Source organism: Poromitra crassiceps (genome assembly GCF_964638095.1).
Source record: "Poromitra crassiceps genome assembly, chromosome: 28".
NCBI lineage: Eukaryota > Metazoa > Chordata > Actinopteri > Beryciformes > Melamphaidae > Poromitra > Poromitra crassiceps.
In genome coordinates, this window is record NC_139651.1 from 10,394,834 (window position 1) to 10,417,859 (window position 23,026).

A 23,026-nucleotide genomic window follows, 5' to 3' on the forward strand; every position below is an offset into this window, starting at 1 on the left:
AACACACAACCCAGTTAGCTGTCAATCCATGTCAAAAAATTAAATTTATTTTAACAATGTCTCCCAATGTCTTCCCATCAAACCATTACATTATAGATTTACTGTCCTGTTTGTATTGTACGTCTACTGCATAAAAATACATATTTTGTTTACTAAAATAAAAATTGTGGGAACTACAGTTGACATATTATGGTGTAGTTTTTCTTCTTAGTCTTTTGTCATTTTACGTGATAAGCAACCCAGTGGCATGATAGGCGGGCCAATAATGTTAAAAGGATGAATAACAAAGAGGAAAATGACTCACTGTATGTCTGATGTGATTTGTTGCAGGATGTATAGCTCAATGGGTAGAGCATAGCAACCAACAACACTACATGGCAACTAAAATCATCCAGTCAACACCATGTAGGAACTGACAACTCCAAGAATGGATCTTCCCTACGATACCTGACGATTTGTAGAACAAGTATTGTGAGCCAGGACAAATTCCTGGTAGTCTGTATGCAATTATACAAAATACTTATTATGCAAATGGCCTCAGTAAAAGCACTAATCGTGTTAAGTGTGCATGTGCAAGGACAAAAGGCTCGATTGAGGCAGAATTATTTTATTTATGGATATCACCATGGAGACATACCTTTGTGAAGTCAGTGCCACATTCACATACTGTACTTTCATTAGTAACAATGATTACAACCGTTTCCTCACATTATCCTTCTCAAATCGCCCTCCGTCCGATAAAGACTTAAATCACTTTAACTTTTATTGATACCAACACCACATTCAAAATCAGTGCTTCCAAATCCGCAAAAGTATCTCGTCGTTAGTTCACGAGCTGATCCTGTGGGCGAGTTATATCTGTATCATCTTCAACTTGGTTTGCCACCGTTCCATTTACGTACAGTGTCAATGCATCAGTTTCTCCCTTCTTATTCCGTTTCACATACGACACTTTCCCAGTACCGCTTCTGTGTGCCTTCATTTGTCCCTCTAGCTGTGACTGCGTTTCTATGGCGACGAGAAGACAGAGCCTGAGGTGTTTAAATAAAATAAATAATAATGTCTGAAAATAATGTCTGAAAGTCTGCTGCGCTCTTATTAGCCTGGGTTAAAACTCCTCTTCTGCGTTTCGACAGCGGGCCTGTTTGAGCAGGGTCAGGCGAGCCAGCACCTCGGCCACAGACAGCTCTCCGTGGACCTTGTTGTCCCTCGTGCGCACATTGACGCCGTTGGTCAGCTTCTCCTTCTCGCCGACCACTGCCAAGACACAAGCAGACAACAGTTTGACACGGGCCAAGACACAAGCAGACACAGTTTGACACGGGATGAAATTAGACTGTGCCAACTGAGCGTTTGCCATTATAAAAGGGGATATAGTGTGGTCATTGTCCTTACTAGGGATGTCACGATACTAGAATTTCTACTTCGATACCGATACCCAGGAAAATGTCGATACTCGATACCATTTTCGATACCATGCGGCGGGATGACAACAACACATCAAGAGGCATAAAAAATAAACAAAGACAGATGGACGGACAGATGCACACTTCTCCATAATCTAGGCCTGATAAAACTTAAAAACTTTGACCTTACACAGCAGATTACACCTGCTCTAGTCATCAGCCTATCAGAACACAGCAGATTACACTTGTTCTAGTCATCAGCCTATCAGAATACTTTGAATTCGTTGAAGCAAAAGATACCCACCAATGACAGGGAGGGAGAAATCAGTGGTAAGTTTGATTTTTCATTAAGAGAAAGCACTGCTGAATCTGATATTGATACAGTTGCAAATGAGTATTGTATCCGTTTCAAATTTGTAGTATTGATACTTATCGATACTATCGATACCTGTTGCAAATGAGTATTGTATCCGTTTACAAATTTTAGTATTGACTTTTATCGATACCTTTGACAATCCTAGTCCTTACCCAGGATGAAATTATACTGTGCCAACTGAGCGTTGCGGATTTTCTTGTTTAGAAGGCAGCTAGAGTCCAAATCCGCCTCTGCCATGAAGCCAGCCTCCACAAACTGCTTACAAACCTGACGGGCGGAAACAGCATTCATTAGTATACAGTGCGGAATAGCAGGTAGAGGGCAAAACACAACTACCAAGTACAATTCAACAGAAAGAAATACTTGTAAACCAAGGTCACCTCAGTCTCAAATGACATGTGAACTCAGAACTAATCATATACCCCGTTCAAGACAACTCGGACCGCCGGGAAAAATTGGTTCCGACCTGTAAAAAGTGAATTGAACGGTCGTTCAGGCCGGAAATTACAGCTCGGAAATTCGGGTATCATCCAGAGCTCCGGTTTCTCCGAGTTGACGTCACAGCCACATCAAAATGGCAACTTGCATCATTAATGATAATCACATAATTATTATAAATACGTTTGTTGACGTTTTAACACACAATTTGTGTGAGCGAGAGGTGCAGCATGAACGCAAATCTGTCCGGGCCGGAGGTTCCGTGTTGAAACTTACGGCGGTCCGAGTTGTCTTGAATGCGGTAACAGTTGCAGTATTGATCAAGCACTGGAAAAGGACATTAATTTAAATTTGGGAGACTGGTGCAGAGACAGAGGACTTACAAGACAGTTCACAGACAAATGATAGACATTAGAGACTAAGATAGAGACCATATATATGGAGCTTTACAAATGTACATACCACCTTTTTTATAACTGTGTGCCTTCAAATGACTATAAATAAACCTTTAATAACTGTGTGCCTTCAAATGACTATAAATAAACCTTTAATAACAGTGCATATTCAAATGACTATAAATAAATGTAGTCAAAAGGTGGGGAAGTGGAAGATTACCCTGTTGGCGTATTCCTCGCAGGAGGGGTTGACGGGCACAAACATCACCTGACGTGGAGAGAGCCACAGAGGCCTGGAGGACGGACAATAACGCAACAATCGTCACAAGTGCTTTACTGATGGAAAGATGAATGAATGGATGAATTCAAACCTTGCTGATTTTGAGGTCAAGTTTCAATTAACCACAAAAGCCAGACTTGATTTGGCAGGACGAGGCCCACGAAACGCAAGAGCTACCAGAAAAGCGGCTCACCATTTCCCCGCGTAGTTCTCTGTGAGGATGGCGATCATCCTCTCCACCGAACCCAAGATGGCGCGATGGATGATTACCGGTCGCGCTTTGTCATCCCCATCCTTCCTGCAGGACACAGGGTCAGCAAAACATAAAAAAAAATCTTAACACATTCAGTGCCAGCGACGCCATATGGCGTCATTAGAAATTTACCGTAGAGTGCCAGCGACGCCAAATGGCGTCAGTACCTCCAAATTGTTTTTTTGACGGGGGGGTGTCGATCTAAGCTTCTTACGTCGCCTCTAACAATATTGTAGCTATTGGAGGTCGATAACCTATTTTACAAACCCATTAGGTGGCGACAGCACTCTCCTGATCAGAGAAAAAGGAGCCAAACACACAGAAATAGTCACTGGGGAAAATGAGGAAATCGCATCGCATCCGTCCGTATGCATCGACGTGCCTCCATAAACGAGCACAACGCCAGCTGTGCCCCCAGCAGCAGCATCCGCTGTCACAACTGAGCACCTCCATGTACGCTGCAACAGCACATTCACATAATCAGCCTTATTATTCCGAACTGGAAGCATGCCAGCCCGTGACAAACACACGCGGAACCAAAAAGCTGAATGTCGCGCACCATTCACTGTGTGTGCGCAGCAAACTCAGCAGAGACTGAGAGCCACCAGACACATAAGACACACCCAGGAGGCGTGTGCAGTTGAGGGGGGGGGGGGGGGGGGAGCACGGAGAGCAGCAGAGCAGCATACACTTCACCCAGACAGACCCAGACATCAGAAAATTAGCTTCAGAGTCAGTGATGTGCTTGAAATGTTTAATTTCACAAAAGGCTCATTATCTCAGCTCGTAGAAAAAAAGGGATGTTTTTGCTTCAATCAAGCTATCTTCTCCGGCTCATAACTAAAGAACGGAAAATGGGATCAATAAACTTTTTTTTGCAGGTGATAGAAGAGAGTCTCATCGTTATTTGTGCGTGTTCAGTGTTTACATAGTAATTATTAAAAAAATTATATGACTGTTTTAAAATGCATTGCGGCCTATGTGGCACAGCAAGCAACCTTTTGCCCAAGGGCCGTGGCACTGAAAGTGTTAAGGTCCTTACACATCGGGAGCGTTTTTTTCGGGCGATTAATTTGCACGTCAATAATATTTTCCAAACCTATATCAGTCAATGCAAGTGTGCATACCAACGGCGAAGTTTGGCTGAGCGTATTTTTTCGAACCACGGTCGATTTTTCAGAAATTCGCTTCCGACGTGTACACATCTGTGGCTGTGATTGACAGGTGGGTCAAAACTCGCATTGCAATTGCGTGCCGTATATTCGCATCGCTCTTGATGTGTAAGGACCTTTACCGTGGAATGCAGCAATGTGTAAATCTGTTTCAATGCTGTAAAATCATTGTTTTGAGTTATGCAGTTATTATTTCCCGTTTTGTTTCCTATTATGCTGCCGACAACACGGCAATTGTGTCTGTTGGTATCCGTCTGTCTGCATCTACTTATGTACTGTATCCGATACAGTGTATCGCACCTACCATCCATCCATCACCACTGAGTACACTGAGCACTTCATTTTCTCCACTTTGCATGTGCATTACTGAGCTGACCAAACTGATGCATTAACTGGGAATATCATACACTTCTGAATGTGTTGTGCTTTGCAGAATGTTGTGTATGCTGGGCCCTATGTTTTCTATGCTAGCGTTGCAAAGTGAAGCTCCTTCGGGGTGATTAGATTAGATTAGATTCTTTAATGACCACACAGCCAGGCTAAATAGCATCAATCCTTCATCTACTCAATGAGTTCAAGTTTGCGTTCACAGAGACACTGCGGAGCACGCCATCATTCAGAAACCACGCCCAAAACGGGGGGAAACTAAAACTCCCCCCGCAATCCTGGCGTTCTCCTATGTCGCACACAAAGATCATATATACGGAAGATGAACACTCCAACTTACTTCCTTGACAGCAAGATCCACATTTTTCTCCTCGCCAATTCTCAATGGCTTCCTTGTTTTGCTCGGGAGAATGTGACTCAGTGGAGCGCAGTGTGGGACCAATCTTGTTCTCTATTTATGTGAACAACCTTTGTGAAAATTTGTCAAATGCGATGCATCATTTTTATGCTGATGATACTATCATTTATTGTTGTTCGTCATCAGTTGTACAGGCCTATGAATTACTGCAGACTGCATTTGACGTGGTACAGTCCCGCCTGCAGAAATTAAAGCTGGTGTTAAACACAGACAAAACAAAACTAATGATGTTTTCGAAAGCAGGTGAATTACCACTAAACCTCCCTACTATTTTGACTTCCCAGGGAAAGGAAATTGAATTAGTTCCTATTTATAAGTATTTGGGATTTCACATTGATCGTCAGTTGTCTTTTACGTTTCACATTAATAATCTGGTCTCTAAGCTCAAGCTGAAGTTAGGCTTTTATTTCAGAAACAAAGCCTGTTTCTCCTTTGGGGTTAGGAAAATCTTGTATCGTCAACCTTCCTGCCTCTGTTAGATTATGGTGATTTGTTGTACATGGGTGCTTCTGCCCAATGTTTAAAGTCACTAGACACTGTGTATCATAGTGCCTTGAGATTTGTCACTGGTTGTAAACGGCTTACCCACCATTGTACTTTGTACGAAAAAGTTGAATGGCCATCTCTGTATGTACGCAGGCGTACACACTGGCTGAGTTTTATTTATAAAACTCTCCTTGGGCTTGTCCCGTCTTATTTACGGACATATCTGTCCAGAAGCCACAGCCACTATGGCCTACGTTCACAGGATTATTTCCAGTTGACTGCTCCGCATCCTCGCACCAAGTGGGGAGAAAGAGCTTTTAAATACGCTGCCCCCTTAGCTTGGAATACCCTTCAGAAGGATTTAAAATTGCCAGAATTGGTCTCCCATGCTGAGTTTGGCGGGATCCTGAAGGACATGGAACGTGAGACCATTGGTCAATGTCTTTGCATTTAGAATTGTAGAATCACATTTTATATTATTGTATTGCTGTATTGTGTATGCTTCTATGTACTGTTGACATGTTGTGCTGCCTTCTTGGCCAGGTCACCTTTGTGAAAGAGATCATTGATCTCAATGGGTTTTTAACCTGGTTAAATAAAGGAGAAAAAAAAAAAAAAAAAAGCGTGCAAGCTGAGAGGTCTTATTCAAAGGGAGGGGCGGGGTCAATATGTCATCCTGGGTTCACTAATGGTAGACGGGCTCTGCAGTGAGTCAATGGTTTGATTAGGTGACTCACCCCACAAAGGTCAGGTTGAAGCGGATAGGCAGCTGGAAGTCCAGCTGAATGGTTGCACATTGATGGTAGCGGCCAATCGCATCTTTGATCTTAATGTCAATCTGAAACGGCACAGAAAAAAAGCACGAGTTGTCTCCAGAGTCAGACCTCGCTACATTAAATGGATCTTGTACTCGGCAATACATCTCAGAATACATACAAACCTTGGGGCCATAAAAAGCGCCGTCTCCCGGGTTGAGTTTCCACGGCTCTCCAAACTCATTCAGGCTGTTCTCCAGTTGCTGTCACACAGGAGGCATATATTAACATATTTAAAAATCGACACGGCCAAATGTAAACATTAACATATCATTTAAATCTAAACGACCAAATGTAATTACTGTGATGTAGCAAGAATCAAAAGTGGTATTTTCGCAGAGGCTTGAATTAAGATCGGAACACATAATCAAGTACAGGACCCGAGGATGTACGAGGACCAATGTGGAACAGCATCTCAAATTTGGAATAATTTCTACATTTACATTTTAAGTGTTTAGCTGACAACAATGGGTGCATAATGAAATCCTGCCAACAAAAGAGCAATGTCTTTTATTGACAGAGCGCCACGGAAGGAGAAACCGAAGACACTTTGATACCGGTGACTCACCGCAGTGTCAGGGCAAGGAACCAACGCTTTCATCTACAAGATTCAAGATTCACGTTTATCGAGTGTCCCAGAAGGGCAATTTGGTTTGCAGCGAGCGTTAAAGAACACAGAGACAATAGGCACACGTGATTAAAACAAAACATAAAAGCAAACACAAAGCAGCAGATTAAAAATGCACAACAATTCAAAGTGCAAGTAATGCCTACCCCACACTACAGGATTTTCAAATCCTTGAAGATTATAAAAATCTTGAGAGCCCACACACTACAGGACAGAGAGAGCCGATTTTTTAACATTTCAATCTTGGGACACACACACAATCGCGTCTGTTCAAACGCAACCCCACACACTAGAAGATTATGCCGAAGATTCACCTTGAAAGCAGGGCTCGACGTTAACTTTTAAAATGCCTATTCAGTGTGCGCTCCGGGTGTAGTAGTGTCATTTCGTTTTCTAAACAAATTTTATTTTTTGTTTTTATAATGCATTTGCACTGAAAGGATTTGTTTAACTAATATTTGCGCGGACAGCCGCGTCCATTCGGGGTGTAGGCCTACTGTGCACGGCCAGGCAAAAACCGTCTGCACAGGTGTCTTGTGGAGGGGCGTGTCTGCTGATTTGACTCACTTTTCCGTGCGGACACTTGCCGATGCGGGAAGCTGAGACCTAAGCGCTTGTTGTAGGCTACATGCTTTGCAGTATAGCATTTAGTTTTCCGTCCCGTTCAAAGACGCACGGGTATTTCACCTCGATGACAATTTCCTCGTTCTTTGTTTCTGTGCGGGGCTGCGGGCGGACGCGGACCAGATTATTTTGCGAAAAACTGTAATGGAAACGCAGCTACTACTGGCTCTCTGCTCAAGATGCAATCGCCTGTCGGGTTGTAAATATCTAACATGTTAGATATGCCCGATTCACAATCGGGAAGAGGCAGTCTTCCCGATTGTGAATCTTTGAACCCCACACACTACAGGATCATTTGGGAAGATTATCTGCCCGACGCGCTTCAAATCGGGAGCACCCCCGAGAAAATCGGGAGGGGGGAATCTTGGCCATAATCTTGCAAATTATCCTGTAGTGTGGGGTAGGCATAAGAGTAAACTAAAACGGATACAAAGTGCAACTAAACAGGTATAAATAGTTTAAGGTGCGCATCAGTGCAAGTAGATGCTACAGTGAGGCCAAGACAGTAGCAAGTCAATGTCAACAGGTCAGGTCACTAAACTAAAACATGATCTAAACCCACCGAAACAGTAGTCGGGTTTGCATCCACCTGTTTTTATGCGAAATTTCAATTTGCGCATAAGAAAACGGACTGGAAACGCTGCCTAATTCGCAAAAACCTCCAAATATCGCAAAAAAGTGTTCACGCTTGAGAGAGGCGGAAAAGTCGGGTGTATCGATAAAAAGAAAATGCGAAACGTGCGGTGGAAACAGATGAAGCGATATTCTGTTGTCTCTCCATTCAAAAACCAGGCAGTTTGCCTTGATCACTGCAAAACATGACATGCCGTGTAGCCTCCACACAATAGGGCTACACACGGTACATCATGGTAAATACGCAGCAAAATACCCGCCGTGGTAAACAAAAGAAGACTGGGATATTAACTTTAAGGCGACTCACTAGAATTGAATGAAATTGTATTCACTTACTATCTGCTCCGTGGATTATAACGTTACTGCCGATCGCACCTGGTAATCCAGAAATGGCATTATGGTACCTTTGCCTACTTGTAGATCATCAAGAAACTTTAAATGAATAACGTTAGATGTGTTTAATAGAGCTGTATATCGGGTCTAGCAGCTGATCAGCAGCTCAGACAGCCTCAAACACGAGGTGATTGACAGCTCTATAATTTGCAAAATAGCAGTGGATGGAAACGCGCATTATTTCGCATTTCCTTTTGCCGACTTTCTGAAAATTCGATTAAAAGCTTGGATGGAAACCCAGCTAGTGTGACCTTCAAAGTCAGACCTACAGCATATTTAACCGGCATCCAGACTATTACTAATGCAATTTACCTTCTCAGCCTGGTTCCACACAGCGATGTCGCCCAGGTACTTCTCTGGACGAGTGGAGAGGTGAAGTTGGAAGGAGAAGCCGAACACGTCGTAGACGCAGCGGAGGAAGTCCAGGCAGCCCTTCATCTCCGACTCGATCTGGGGAAAGAATTCAGAAACATATCACAAACATCACAAACATGATCCAGAACTAATGACAGCCTGAAACTAGGCCTTTTGAGAGGAAGGGAGAAATTAACCAGACAAATAGCTGCTGTGATCTATACATAAAACTAGAACGACCGCACCGCGGATATATGCCTCCGCCAACAAGTGAGCAGTCGACATCCATGTCTGTCCAGACTTTGACGTTTGAGCCAAATGTGAAGAAATTCCGTCAAGGTGTTACTGAGATATGGCGTTACCGAGCGTGAAAATGCCATTCGTGGGGTCACAGTGACCTTGACCTTTCACCGCCGAAATGTAATCAGTTCATCCTTGAGCCCAAGTGGACGTTTGAGGCAAATTAGATGAAACTCCGTCAAGGCGTTCCCGAGATATCACGTTAACGAGCATGAAACGAGCGGTGGTGATGTCACGGTAAAGAAAGAGAGAGAAAGAGAGAGAAATTGTTAAATAAATAAATAAATAAAAATAAAATCATTTTCTTGTCTGCAGTGTTGGGCAAGTTACTTTCAAAATGTAATATACTACATATTACTAGTTACGTTCATTTGAAAGTAATAAGTTACTTTACAATATTACTTTCTGTGTAGAGTAAATCGTTACTTATTACACTACTTTTGCATTACTTTTACCAAAACAACCGCAGCAGCAAAATGACATCACCGCCACGGAACCATCCCGAAAAACAATTTCAACCGCCTTGAAGTCAATGTAAACGATCCAAAATTCTAAATGTTATTATTTTCCTTTGTTATTGTCATCTATAGTGCTTATTTGCATAAAAGCACACAGTTTGACTAGGAAATGATTGTATCTTTTCTAAATATGTGCTTTGATTTAATAAAATGTACCGTAACTCAATTTGTAACTTGAGTTACTAGACAAAGTAACTGGTATAATATTACTGAAATCCTATAAGTAATAAGTTAGATTACTGAGTTACTGCTAAAAGTAATATATTACATGTAATATGTTACTTTTGTAATGAGTTACCCCCAACACTGCGTATCTGCACAGCAACCCTGGGAAATGTGGAAAGTTCCTCATGCGGTCGGTCACCTGTTCCATGGTGCAGAAGATGTGAGCGTCGTCCTGCTGGAAGCGCCTGACTCGGGTCAGGCCGCTGAGTGTCCCCGACAGCTCGTTCCTGTGCAGGACCCCGAAGTCTGCCAGCCTGAGGGGGAGCTCCCTCCACGACCTGGGCCTGTGGCCGAACATCAGGCTGTGGGACAGGACGGCCAGAGAGAGGGTTAGGTTACACGTCTGCCAGCCTCAGAGGGAGCTAACAAGCTTGAAAATGGCGTTGGAGAGGTCAGTGACCTTGACCTTTGATCAGCAAAATCTAAATCAGTTCATCCTTGCGTCCAAGTCGACGTTTGAGCCAAATAGGAAGAAATTCCATCGAGCTGTTCTTGAGATATTGCGTTAACGAACTTGGGAATGGCGTTCGTGAGGTCACAGTGAACTTTGACCACCAAAATCTAATCAGTTCATCCTTGAGTCTAAGTCGACCTTTGAGGCAAATTTGATGAAATTCCGTACGGACGGACAGCCCGAATCCATAATGCCTCCGGCCTGGCTATCGCCGGCGGAGGGATAAAAAATGCTATATGAACACACAGCCTAATTCAGTTGTAATTTCTTGCTGATCGCTATTCTGGGTCAAATTTTTCAAGAAAAGGATCTCTCTAATTCGTTTTTTATTAGTATCTGTTATTTGTTGTTCTGTAAAGCACATTGTAAAGCACTAAAAACAAGTTTTTGTTAGGGAATAGAATAGAACTTTAATTAAGGGGTGCATTTAAATACATTGGTCTTGATGTCTTCAATTGGTGTGATCAACTGTATTCCCTCTTAACCCATTGATACCTGATGCAGCATGCATGCGTGTATATCCCTCATTTGTGTGTGTATCCCTTTAAGACCGCGATCCGCGTCACACGGTCTTAAAGGGATACACACACAAATGCTGCATCAGGTATCAATGGGTTAATGAAGAGTGAGTGAGAATGAATGTACCAGTGTCCGGGGCAGTTCATAGGCTTGAGTGCAAAGATGTCGTCTTCCACGGGGAAGGAGAAGATGTTCTCGCTGTAGTGCTGCCAGTGGCCCGACGTCTCCCACAGTTTGCTGTTATAGATGTTGGGGGAGGCTACTTCCTGGAAGCCTCTTCGCCAGTACTCCTCCTACACAAGAAGAAGAAACATCAAATAAATGAACGAGCTAAACTTGCCTGCTGGACTGCGCCGGGGTTCTCCTGAACTGAGCTGAGCCGAGTCATGCGTTCTGGCCGTCAGTAGCTGTAACAACTGTAACTTGTGTATGAATTTAATGTCAAATAAGTTTGCCTAGTTTTTTTAGACAATTTATCGAATTTAGTTTGTGTCAGCATGTAAACTAGGCCTACTTGTGCCCTTTATACATCTGTATTTTAGTCGTCAAACTTTAGCTTAATAAATGGTGTATTTTGATGGTTATTTTAACTTGCTTAGTAAATTGTACCATTTTGATTTGATGTGGAAACTATGTTTGTATTTTTTCTACGTTTTATAGTTTTCACGGTGTCTTACCACACGGCGCCCGATAAGATCCGATAAACCGTGGAGCATCAGTTTGAGACTCTCTGCCTCCTGTTTACACAACCCAAGGGCCCCGTTACAAATATATTATAAAGACTGAACTGAATTATTCAGGTCACTGCCACACTGGGAGCTCCTCTGTGTGCTACTTGGTGACTGCATAGAGTTTGCAAAACAAAACATTCAACGGTCAATGAGCACTCTGCAATCAGCACAAGTACAACAGAGTCGTGAGTGAAAACTCCGTGAGGATGTTCTAAAAAGGTGTTTGGCACGGCGCCGCGACTCTCACCCTGATGAACTCGGTGAGGGTGTTGTAGACGTAGGCTCCACGAGGCAGGAAGAAGCAGCTGCCAGGGCTCAGATCGTGGAAGAAGAACAGTTCCTGATCCTGTGGAGCAGAGCGGGACAGAGAGCACGGGAAGACTTTTTATCCATGACTCCACGTGTCCTTGTTACAACACGACCACTAAAGAAGTTCTTCCATAAACCCAGATACAGTACTATCCAATCATCACACACCAACTCATCTGTGAATGGGTGACAGCCAAAGAAGGTGAAATGGAAATCTAGGTCAAGATAAACAGACGCAGATAGGATGCCCTGGTAGATAGGATTCCCTGGCGGCAAGATGGGGTTCATTCATACGGGTCGCCCCTCCAGTCTTTCTACCCTCTTTTCCTGTCACTCTTGACTGTGTAGTGTGCACCCTTAAAACACTGAAATTCCGATCAGGGTGTCTCTGCAGGTTCCGTCATCTGTAATGTAAAACTTCTACACGGAGTTCCATCACCAGCAGGAACCTTTAATAACAACATTGGCAGAAGTTGCCACCTCCTTTTTGGCTTGATAACAGAGCTTGTTGGCTTTCATAGCTGCAAATGTCTTGGGGATTTGGAGTACTTTTGAAATGCCAATGAGTGAGGAGTTTTGGTTCCAAAATAGAGTTAACGTGGAAGGCATAAATGTCAGCGCCGGAAGAGGTCATCTGTGAGTTATTGGTATTGATCAACAAGCTTGGAGAAATCAAGAAAACACAAGAGACTGAAAAGCAATCACCAACCTCTTCAAGAGACCGAAGAGACAGGCTGCTCACCGAGTGCCACTGATACAACAATTGACTTGTGTTATTGTGCAATAAAAATATATTTTATTTTATGCACATTTAAGTCTTGACTCCATCTTCAGATGTGTTCTCTTGATGCATGTCTTGATGGGTTTTAGTACGTAATAAGTAGAAAAAACATCTTTATGTGCACCTACCTACTATCTACATTAGGGCTGTGAATCTTCACTGGCCTCACGATTCGATATACGATTCATCGGTCAACGATTCGATTCCACGATGCATCTCGATACAACTCAAAAGTATCACAGCTCCACGTATCACATCCTCAATTTTCTATATTATTACTGAACAATGGCTACTTTTTCATCAATTAATACAAGCAGTGAGTCAGATAAATATCAACTCCCTTTTTTACTTAGAACGTGCTTTAAAATCTGAATGTCATGATAAATTTAAACATACGATTCAGCGATTAACTGTCAACGATTCGATTCGATCCACACGTCCGCGCATCGATTAAACTATTAATTTGGACACCCCTAATCTACATATTTACTGTATATTCATCCAGCTATCTCCAAATGAAGGAGGTCATCTTTGGCTCATGCCGCACAGAGCAGCATTTTTAAAAACAACATGGCGGTTTTGTCACCTCTCTCCCACTGGCTTGGTACAGCACAATGCTGACCCATCTCAGGCTTAATGAGCAGCTGTGCTGTAATCAGTGCTGAATGTGCTGCTGCTGCTGTCTGAGTCTCCCAAGGTGGGAGAGCAGCTGGGGCGCTCGGATGACTCACAGATGTGGTAATGGAAAGAAACAGTGCCCTCCACTGGTATAAACCAGCAACACAAGACACTTCAGCAAAAAACAACCATAGGTTCCATAGCCTTAAGCTGTTTGCACAAGCAAAACAAGTCAATATGCCACCCACTCTGCACCCTCTTCATGCAACTTGCTGCAAAAGCTGATCTACAGCTGAAGGAACTGCTTGATGTTGGCGAGGTGAAAGTGATAAAGGATGTTGAGGCAGACGTTGTGACTCAATAAGGAGCTGTCAGTCTCACAGCAGCCTTCTGGGTTCATATTGAATTCTACCTATTGGAGCACAGGAGGGAGACATTTAGACTTTGCTCTGTAAGTAACTTTGACTGTACATTCAAACATACATTGTTGTATTCACCTTATGTAGCGACGCCCATTTGACCCGGTTGTGTGGTCGTGTCACGACTTCCGGCAAAAAAAAAGAAAAAGAAAAAGGCCGGCTGCTCCAATATCATCTAAGTCTGAATTAACTAATCATTTAGCCAATTGTATGTAACATACCAAATAAAAGCAAACGGCAATGTCTAAGAATGCAACGCCATGTAACTGGCTCGTTAATTCTCGCATTCCAGGGAATTACGTTAACGTCTGCGGGTCTTATAGGCGTAAGTGGCTCGAGCACTCGGAGGAGAGAAAACTATCTGAAGCTTTCTTTGTTGGAGTCCAGGTATGTTTTACAAGGAAGTGCTCATCATTGTCGACGATAACGTTATCTGACCTGGCTAACAGTGGATACTCCGCTTGCTTGCTGTGTACCGAGCTCAAAGTAGTAGGCTACGTTCTTTGTTTTACCCCCTGCACTGTCCGCTACAACAGCAATTTTCTTCTTCGGACGTTCTTTTGTATTTCACGCCGTGACTAGTGGAAGTGTTAACACAACCCGGAAGAATTTGGCCCACATAACATGTATGAACATAAGGTGAATATGTCTGCCTGGGTCTATCTGGTTAAAACCCTTGTTGGTATATTTTGTGTAACTTTTTAAATTTTTGTATTATGCTAATGTGGCATCGTTGGCCCGAACGGTATGAAATTATGCCCAGGTGGGGTCTTTTGGGGGTGTTTTACAAAAGTACACTTAATGCCCTGTTAGGGCCATTTCCTGTCACCCTGTAGAAAAAATAGTTCCTAAAATAATTTGATTGTATCTCAAGATTCAAGATTTCTGGTAAAAAAAAAAAAAGTTTTTTGTTTAGCCCTTAACTCATTGAGTGCCAAGGACGTCGATCGACGTCAAAGTAAATAGTGACGTAGAGTGCCAAAGACGTCGATCGACTTCAAATGCGTTTTTTGACGGTGGACGTGGATCAAAGCCTCCTGCATCTCCTGTACAAATATTGTAGCTATTGAAGGTGTATAACCTATTTTACGGACTCATTAGGTGGCGACAGTGCTCTCCAGATTAGAGGAAGGTCAGGAAAACAGCAGGAAAAAGCCCCGTGATGAAAGAGAAACCGCTCATACTGCAGCCAGAGCCATATAGATTGCTCTGGCTGCAGCTGACGTTGGCTGCAAACAGCAGTCAATCCGCTCCCACAACTGAGCCCCTCTGCCTCTGTCTGTCTGTCTGCATAGTTTCTCCACACGATTAGCCGCCAGAAAAGCAGCACCCGACACTGAAAAGCCAAACCATTCTCAGCAGTCCAGTTTGGCTTTTCCGTGTCGCGCTGGGAGCCGGCGCACAAAAACGGAGCACTCCGAAAATAGACCTGGGTGCGTGAGGCTGTGTGTTAGTGTGGGGAGGAGTTTGCAGCTGAGGGGGGGGGGGGAGAGGGGTGGGGCACGCAGGGCACCACACAACTACACCATGTCACTACATCAGAAAATATTAGCTAGAGTCAGTGAATGTGCTTGAAATGCTTCAATTCACAAAAGGCTGAATAACTCAGCTTCTAATTTGAAACGCCTGAAAACGCTGAAAACAACCTATCTTCTCCGGCTCATAACTAAAGAACGGAAAATGGTATCAATAAACTTTTTTTTGCTGATGATACAATAGAGTCTCCTTGTTCTTTGTGCGTGTTCGGTGTTTACATAGTAATATCACACAATATTCTGTGGGCCTCGAGAAATCACTGAAAACGCTCTGAAACTCTGGCACTGGGAGCGTCCGTTCTCCAAAAGTGGCTGGCACTCAATGAGTTAATCACTGTTACAGTCTCAACGGGCTTCATCACAATGCTATCATTTTGTAAAGTGATGCATCACCAGGTTTCAGGTCACAGTTTTTATACCCGAACCAGCTTAGCGGGCTTGAACACACAGCTGGTGGTGAGCGGCAGAGACTCACCTTGCCAATCTTGCGATGGTCTCGGTTCTTGGCCTCCTCCTGGAAACGTTCCCACTCCTTCAGCATCTTGGAGTCGGGGAAGGAGATCCCGTAGATCCTCTGCAGCGTCTCCATGTCGGAGCGCCCCTCCCAGTAGGTGGAGGAGTTCTGACGACGGAGGGGGAGCGAAGAGAGACATGTTTTATATGGTAAATGGCCTGTATTTATATAGCGCTTTTATCCAAAGCGCTTTACAGTCAGTAGGTACATTCACCCATTGATGGCACACCATCAGGAGCAATTTGGGGTTCAGTGTCTTGCCCAAGGACACTTCGACATGCAGATTGGAGGAGCCGGGAATCGAACCACCGACCTCTTTTATCCAAAGCGATTAGTAGACGACCCGCTCTACCTCCTGAGCTACAGCCGCCCCCTTTTTTTTTACTCAAGTTACAGTACCTCAGTTACAATGTGGCTGTAGCTCAGGAGGTAGAGCGGGTCGTCCACTAATCGCTTTGGATAAAAGAGGTCGGTGGTTCGATTCCCGGCTCCTCCAGTCCGCATGTCGAAGTGTCCTTGGGCAAGATACTGAACCCCAAATTGCTCCTGATGGTGTGCCAGCACCCTGCGTGGCAGTGAATGGGTGAATGTACCTACAGACTGTAAAGCGCTTTGGATAAAAGCGCTATATAAATGCAGGCCATTTACCATTTACAATGTTTTTCAGGTCGGAGTAAGAGTACTTTTCTAGAAAGGTATTCAAATCAAAGGTCTCAAACCCTGTTAGTTGACGTCTTCCTGGTAGGCGTCGACTTGTGGTAGTAACGTTTATGCAACCCCTACTACAGACAGAAGTCTGTCTTCTTCACGTACCTTGTAGATCTTCATGGCTTTGATCTTGCCTGTGTGTCTGACATGGGGACCTCTGCACAGGTCGATCAGCGGCCCGCATCTGAACAAGTGAAGACGTACGAATTACACAATGATTAGCGTTAAAAAGGGAATGTGAATAAAGGCTATGGAAAAAGCGAGAATCAAAGAAAAGCAGGAGAATAATGATTGTGCCGTGTTAAAAAATACATTGACCTAAAACACAGACACACGCACTTGAAAGTAGATGATCCAATTCATATTTCTTTACCTATAGACTGTGGTAGTGGGGGTGGTAACTTTCTCGTTGAGAATACGGCACTTGAATTTGTTGTACTGTAAGACACAAATAACTTTGATTAGTTATGATGGTGGGTGGAAGGAGGATTCACTGCACACATGCACGCGCACGGCGATTACTGGGTAAGCCTACAAAATACTTCATTACTCCAAGCGATAGGTTACACGTAGATACGTATATCCTTCTGTCTCACCACTATGTGATAGGTGTCAGAGGCCTTGCTTTTTGGTTTTGCCCTTCACTATCAGGATTCTGGGCTAAAATATTTGACTGGTACTCTAAGGGGACATTCAGACCAAAAGCGTTTTTGGAGCTGCCAGCGTCTTTCTGCAATTCATTCTCTATGTAAGGACGCGCTAGACGTGCTCCTCTTTCAAGGAACGCACCTGGCGTCTCATCTTTTTGGCGGAGCGCTCTAGGCGTTTAAAAGCTGAAAAAGTTGAACATTTGGAGGAAAAGCGCGCTGCTCGTCTTTTTACTCCTCCTACATTTTCTCCTCTTAGAGGGATCCTCAACCTCGCTGCTGCCAGAATTGGCAATAATCTGGCTTTCATGTTGACAGCGAACAACATCAAACAGACAAAACCAGCTGGCTACCGTCCGTGTGGTCGTTGTGTGCTCAACTCTAGTGCGCGCGACTGCAGGGGAAAATAAAACGAAGCGCGAAAAAAACGCTCCGTGCGCTGTGTTTTGTGCACAATGGAAGCGCTCTCAACATGATTTTCATAGCGTTCTGACTGGAAAAAACACTTTTGGTGTGAATGTCCCCTAAGGCCTACAAAATAACCCTCCAACTGGAGGCGGAACTCGCCAACTTCGGCTGCTCGGAATCCTCTTTGCTCCTCCCGACGGCCGTGCAGCAATCTCTGACACAGGGGATGACCGTTGCCAAGAAACTAATTCTGAAGGAATGGAAGTCCTCCTCTCCACCTTCTTTTCAGCTGTGGCTGACAGACATGGTCTCAATTATACGTACGGAGAGACTCAGGTTCCAGAGGACCAATTCATTGAGGACATTTTTTATTACCTCTGACCCGTTCCGGATCTATTTTGATGAGGCTAAAAACGATAATTGACTTTCTTTTGGACCACTTGTAGTGGATCCCTTGCACAGTATTCTTTTTATGTTTTTTGTAAGCACATACGCATTTTACGTGACTGGTAGCACCACTTTGTAGCATTGTAATGTTGAATGTATGTATTATGTATTTTTTTTCTTCTTTTTTCCTGTTCATGTTCTTTTGTTTTATTTTATGTTCTGAAAACGTAAAATAAAATATTGGGGGGAAAAAAGCCTACAAAAATACATCATTCCTACAGTATCCAGACCAGCAGAGGAACCTGGTCTGGGTGAGGAGGGGAGTGGCCGCTCACCTTAAACATCTTCAACAGCGTCTCCTTGCTGATCTCCAGCCTCTCAAAGGGCTGCTTGTCCTTCACCACAGCCTTACACAGAGACTCCAGCTCCCCAAACTCAGTGCTGGACACCCCCCTGGAAGCAGCACACACGTCCACTTCAGCTCAAAACACATGGCACTAGCCCTATTTACACCTCCTGTGACTCACAAACCTAGTCTGACTCATAATGTGAGTCAAAGGTAGGTTTGACCAGGTGAGTCAGACTAGTTTGAGCAGGTAAAACAGCTGGCGTTTTGAACAGGAAGTCGTGATACAATGGGTCAAGTGGGCGGGGCTGCATAAGGTGAATAGAGAATGGAATAAAGTCATCTGGCACCAAAGATCAGCCAATAGCAGACTTAAATTTCTGTAGCGTGCTTTTTACCATCAGATGGCGGGTAGCTTTGATTCATTACATTAAATGCAATGACTGCGACTGAAACAAGCTGTATAGTTAGAGAATTTTAGCAAAATGCTTGGACCATCTGTGAAAAAATTTACTACCAATAGCTTTCTTCACCAATGTGTTCTTATAGGTGTCTAGAATCACCTCTCAATTAGTGCAAACCCAAATCCTCGTGGAAAATCCTGGAGAGCCAATCAAAGTTAAGGTGCCCCGAGGGCTTGGGCGAAAAATATGATAAACATTACAAGTCTAAAATGAACTTGTGGGGTGTCTAACTAGGGGTTTTCAGGGGTGCTGAATCCATTCCAAACATTATTTTTGAGTAAAAATGTCTCCCTGACCATATGATATTGGTATATTGGTTATTGTTATGTAAAGCACAGTGTACTGTATAATCAATCAGGATTTTCCACGAGGATTTGGGTTTGCACTAATTGAGAGGTGATTCTAGACCCCTATAAGAACACATTGGTGAAGAAAGCTATTGGTAGTAAATTTTTTCACAGATGGTCAAAGCATTTTGCTAAAATTCTCTAACTAGTAAGATAGATTTGCGGGGGAAATTGATGAAATTCCACGACTTGTCCCGTCTGGAATACAGGTCTCAGAATTACACTCCAGAATCCCGATGTACAGTAGAAAGCCTGGGGCTGAGCCGAGAAGACACTTGCTCACCTCTGTCCGTCTAGATACATGTCATAGTAGAAACCATTCTCTATCGGTGGTCCGTAACACAGACAACCTCCGTAGAAGTTCTCCATTGCCTCCCCCAGGATGTGAGCGCTGGAGTGCCAGTACACCTGAAACACAGGAGGGAAAATTACCACCACCTCACAAAAGAGTTAAGTTGGTCAAATCAGAGGGAAATACTTGTCCCGGCTAAATGAGAGAGAATAGTTGTCCCAGCAAATGTCTACTCTCGACACTGTGACCTGACCCCTTCCACTACTTGGTATAATTCCCTGGATAATAGCGTGTGCCCAATGCCTAAAATGCCAAACATAATGTAGCTGACCCAGAGGTAAGGCTGGACTATAGACCTTATTCGCTAACCCCGGACAGCGCCATATTGTTAACATACCGTCCTGCAGCTGACAACTATAGTAACGGCCTTATTGTCGTTTCTGTTCCATTACAAAATAGCGATGGTGATGACAGCAATAAAAAACCCAGAGTTGTTGTTTGTATGCTGCCGTTAATGCCTGTAATAATAAACAAAAGAAAAAATGAGGTGAACAGACTTTGCTGTGAGGAGCTGTCAGAAAGTTTCACCTGTCTCTCCCAACTATCCACACACCTCTCCTGTGCTGCTGACGTATGCTCAGTCTCGCTCCCTTCACGTCTGTGGACGGTAGAGATAGAAACAAACCACGGGGACTTTATTGCGGTCATTACTACAGCCATGCCTTACGCAGGTCACCATCCGAACACAATTGGAACGATACAGGTAACGCTAACGGCGGCTAGCTTCCTATAAGCGCTGCTCTCACATAGGTTGTCACTTAAAGAGCTGCAGCGCTATGTCGAGAACATGGCGGCGGTGGGCGTGCCCGTACGTGAGTGACGTCAATCGAATAAGGTCTATACACACTAGAAGCAGGGGGGGGAGGAGTAAAGAGCTTGCTGGATCCAGTTGTACGTGTGGACAAAGAACGGCTTTCATAAGGGGGGGAGATAATGTTTTGTTCAGAATTAATATCATACATTTAGTTAAGATACTCTTGCAATGCTGTTTGAGCTGAACTTTAAGCTGTCCATCACCATGGAAGTGAAGAGATTGCATAACAAGCCAAATGCATAACAGCGGTGTGGAAGCCACGCCCATGCCCTTATTAGACTCTGTGTCTTGTTTTTTTCATTCATTGATTCGTCAAACTCACAGCCTGAGCATCGTCGTTGTCGAAGCGCAGGATCTCCAGGGAGCAGTCCTTCTCCAGCGGTCGGTCCAGGTCCCACAGCTCTCCATTCACCCGAGAAATCACCGCGTTGTCGGCCAGACCCTGACTGGAAATCAAGCACAGACCCCACTTCACGATCTAGAGAGCAAACTGCTGGAACCCTCACCACATATTCAGCACATATTCAAATGTGTTCCTCAACCCAGAGATAGGCAGCTCTCTCTCTCTCGAAACGGTCTGTGTCTGAGATCATTTGGTGTCCTAGGTCTAATAATTTAAATTACACTATAAAGACCTTGATTACTTCACTGTTGGATCAATTTATCATGTTATTCTGGTGTCTTCATGTTATGAAGTATTGTAATTTACTTTCCATCCCTTCAGTTAGTGATTCCCTACATTTCACAGAATGACTTTCAGCAACCCAAAAAAAGGCATAAACTTGTTTCTTTCAATCACACGTGGGTGCCGGGGCAACAAAAAATAAAATAAAATAAAATAAAATAAAATAAAATAAAATAAAATAAAATAAAATAAAATAAATAAATAAATAAATAAATCAGTGGTGAACATTGGGGTGCGTATGAAAATAAAACTTGTCTTGTGGCTGCATTGCATTCTGGTCTATTGAGGCTACTGTCAGTGGAGAAGTGGGGTCTCTCACCTGTTCATATGATGGATTTCTCCCTGTGTGATGGTTGAACGTTGGTGCAAAATGGACTTGAAACAAGGGACTTAATGACTGAGGCTAAAAACGTCTTCGTCGTCTTTTACCGTCAATGTTTTGGATATCTGAAACATTTTCTGCATTTAAACATTGCAGCTGCGCTGGAAATATCTAAACGTGACGGCACGTTGTGTACATCTGACCAGTTATCCATGGGGAAAAAGAAAAATCCAGACAACAAAATGGAGCCAGGAATCTAAGGCACATGACATGTCAGTGTTCCACAGCGTTCTGCTGGTGACTAACCTGATGCCACAGGCCAGCTGGTAGGGGGTGGTGACCCAGGCATTGCCCTCCAGCTTGCGTCCGTCTGGCAGCTCCACGGCGATGGGCTTGCTGCCTGCAGCTCTCCTGGCCAGCAGGGCATCGCTCTCCTTCTTCAGCTGCTCATACAGGCTAAGGCGCTCTGCGATGTATGCAGGCGACGGCTTCGCCTACAGAGGAAGACAAGGCAAAAACATTGTGAGAAATGACATCCATGCTGGTGGGAGAACAGGGAAGCAGGAGGACTTCAGCTTCTGGTATCATCACCTGCTTCACACCTCCATTTCCCTGCGCCTTATCTTGCTTCTTCTCCTTCTTGTTCTTATCAGCTGGCTCGGCATCCGCAGCTGCCACCTGCAAGGAGCAGAAACAGAGGTGTGGGTGGGTGGGTGTGTGTGTGTGTGTGTGTGTGTTTTCTTGTACAGCTATCTGACCAGCTTGAGGACCAATTTGAAGTTTCATACCTTCGGTTATGGATGAGTTTACTCCCCTCCCCGATATGCGAAGCGCTTTGAGTATCTAGAAAGGCGCTATTTATAAATCCAATCAATCATTTCATATTATGAGGTTAGAGTACATGTGTGTATGTGTGTCATGTCATCAACCCTACCTGATGTAATATTGACAATATATACTGTAATCACCATTCCCTTCACAGCCATGTCATGAAGCTATTATTAATATCTTATTGGGAACCGGTCCAGAGTAGACCAGCTCTGTATTCAAACCGTGCACACACACACACACACAATGAGTGGGACAGCTATTTTTGGAAATAGGGGTACAGTGTCATTTTGCACAAGGGTGCAGAGGCCCGCTGCTACTGACGGTTACTGCCCTCTCCCGGCTCATAGTCATAACACCGTTACCGTTAAGTTAACCATATCGGAGCGTTTACTCGTCTCCTACCTTGTTGCCTGGTCGGTGTTCTTCGCTGTTGTTCCTCTCCGGAGCTTTGACGCGGTGGTTGACTGCTTGCTGTCCCTTGCCCTGCGCCTCCCCTGCCCGCAGAGCTCGGCGGAGGTGCACCAGGCGGTATCTGAGCTTGTCGTTCTCGGCCCGCAGGCTCTCCAGCTCCGGGGAGGCAGAGAGCAGAGCACCGCGGGCGGGCAGCTGCGGCGGAGCCCCGTTCAGTCCGTCTCGAAGGCCGGAGATTTCCCTGGTGAGGAGATGAATCTGCTCCTCCTGGGCGGCCAAACGTGCAGCCAAGCACTCCGCCATATTTAAAAGACCAAGCTAGC

At 44.2% G+C, this 23,026-nt stretch overlaps 1 protein-coding gene across 1 annotated transcript; it reads right to left on the reverse strand.

Moving 5' to 3' along the window:
* Positions 1–629: 629 nt before the first annotated feature.
* On the reverse strand, positions 630–23,015 carry tars3 (threonyl-tRNA synthetase 3). The gene is made up of 19 exons (XM_083662379.1): positions 22,695–23,015; positions 22,053–22,139; positions 21,768–21,955; positions 20,777–20,900; positions 19,572–19,696; positions 18,467–18,584; positions 17,063–17,127; positions 16,795–16,873; positions 15,943–16,089; positions 12,053–12,151; positions 11,201–11,367; positions 10,241–10,403; positions 9,017–9,154; positions 6,552–6,629; positions 6,349–6,449; positions 3,089–3,193; positions 2,836–2,908; positions 1,935–2,049; positions 630–1,257 (listed from the first exon to the last, which is right to left on the reverse strand). Exons 1-19 carry the CDS (start codon positions 23,004–23,006, stop codon positions 1,109–1,111), a joined length of 2,433 nt encoding a protein of 810 aa, XP_083518505.1. The 5' UTR covers positions 23,007–23,015; the 3' UTR covers positions 630–1,108.
* Between the last annotated feature and the right edge of the window lie 11 nt (positions 23,016–23,026).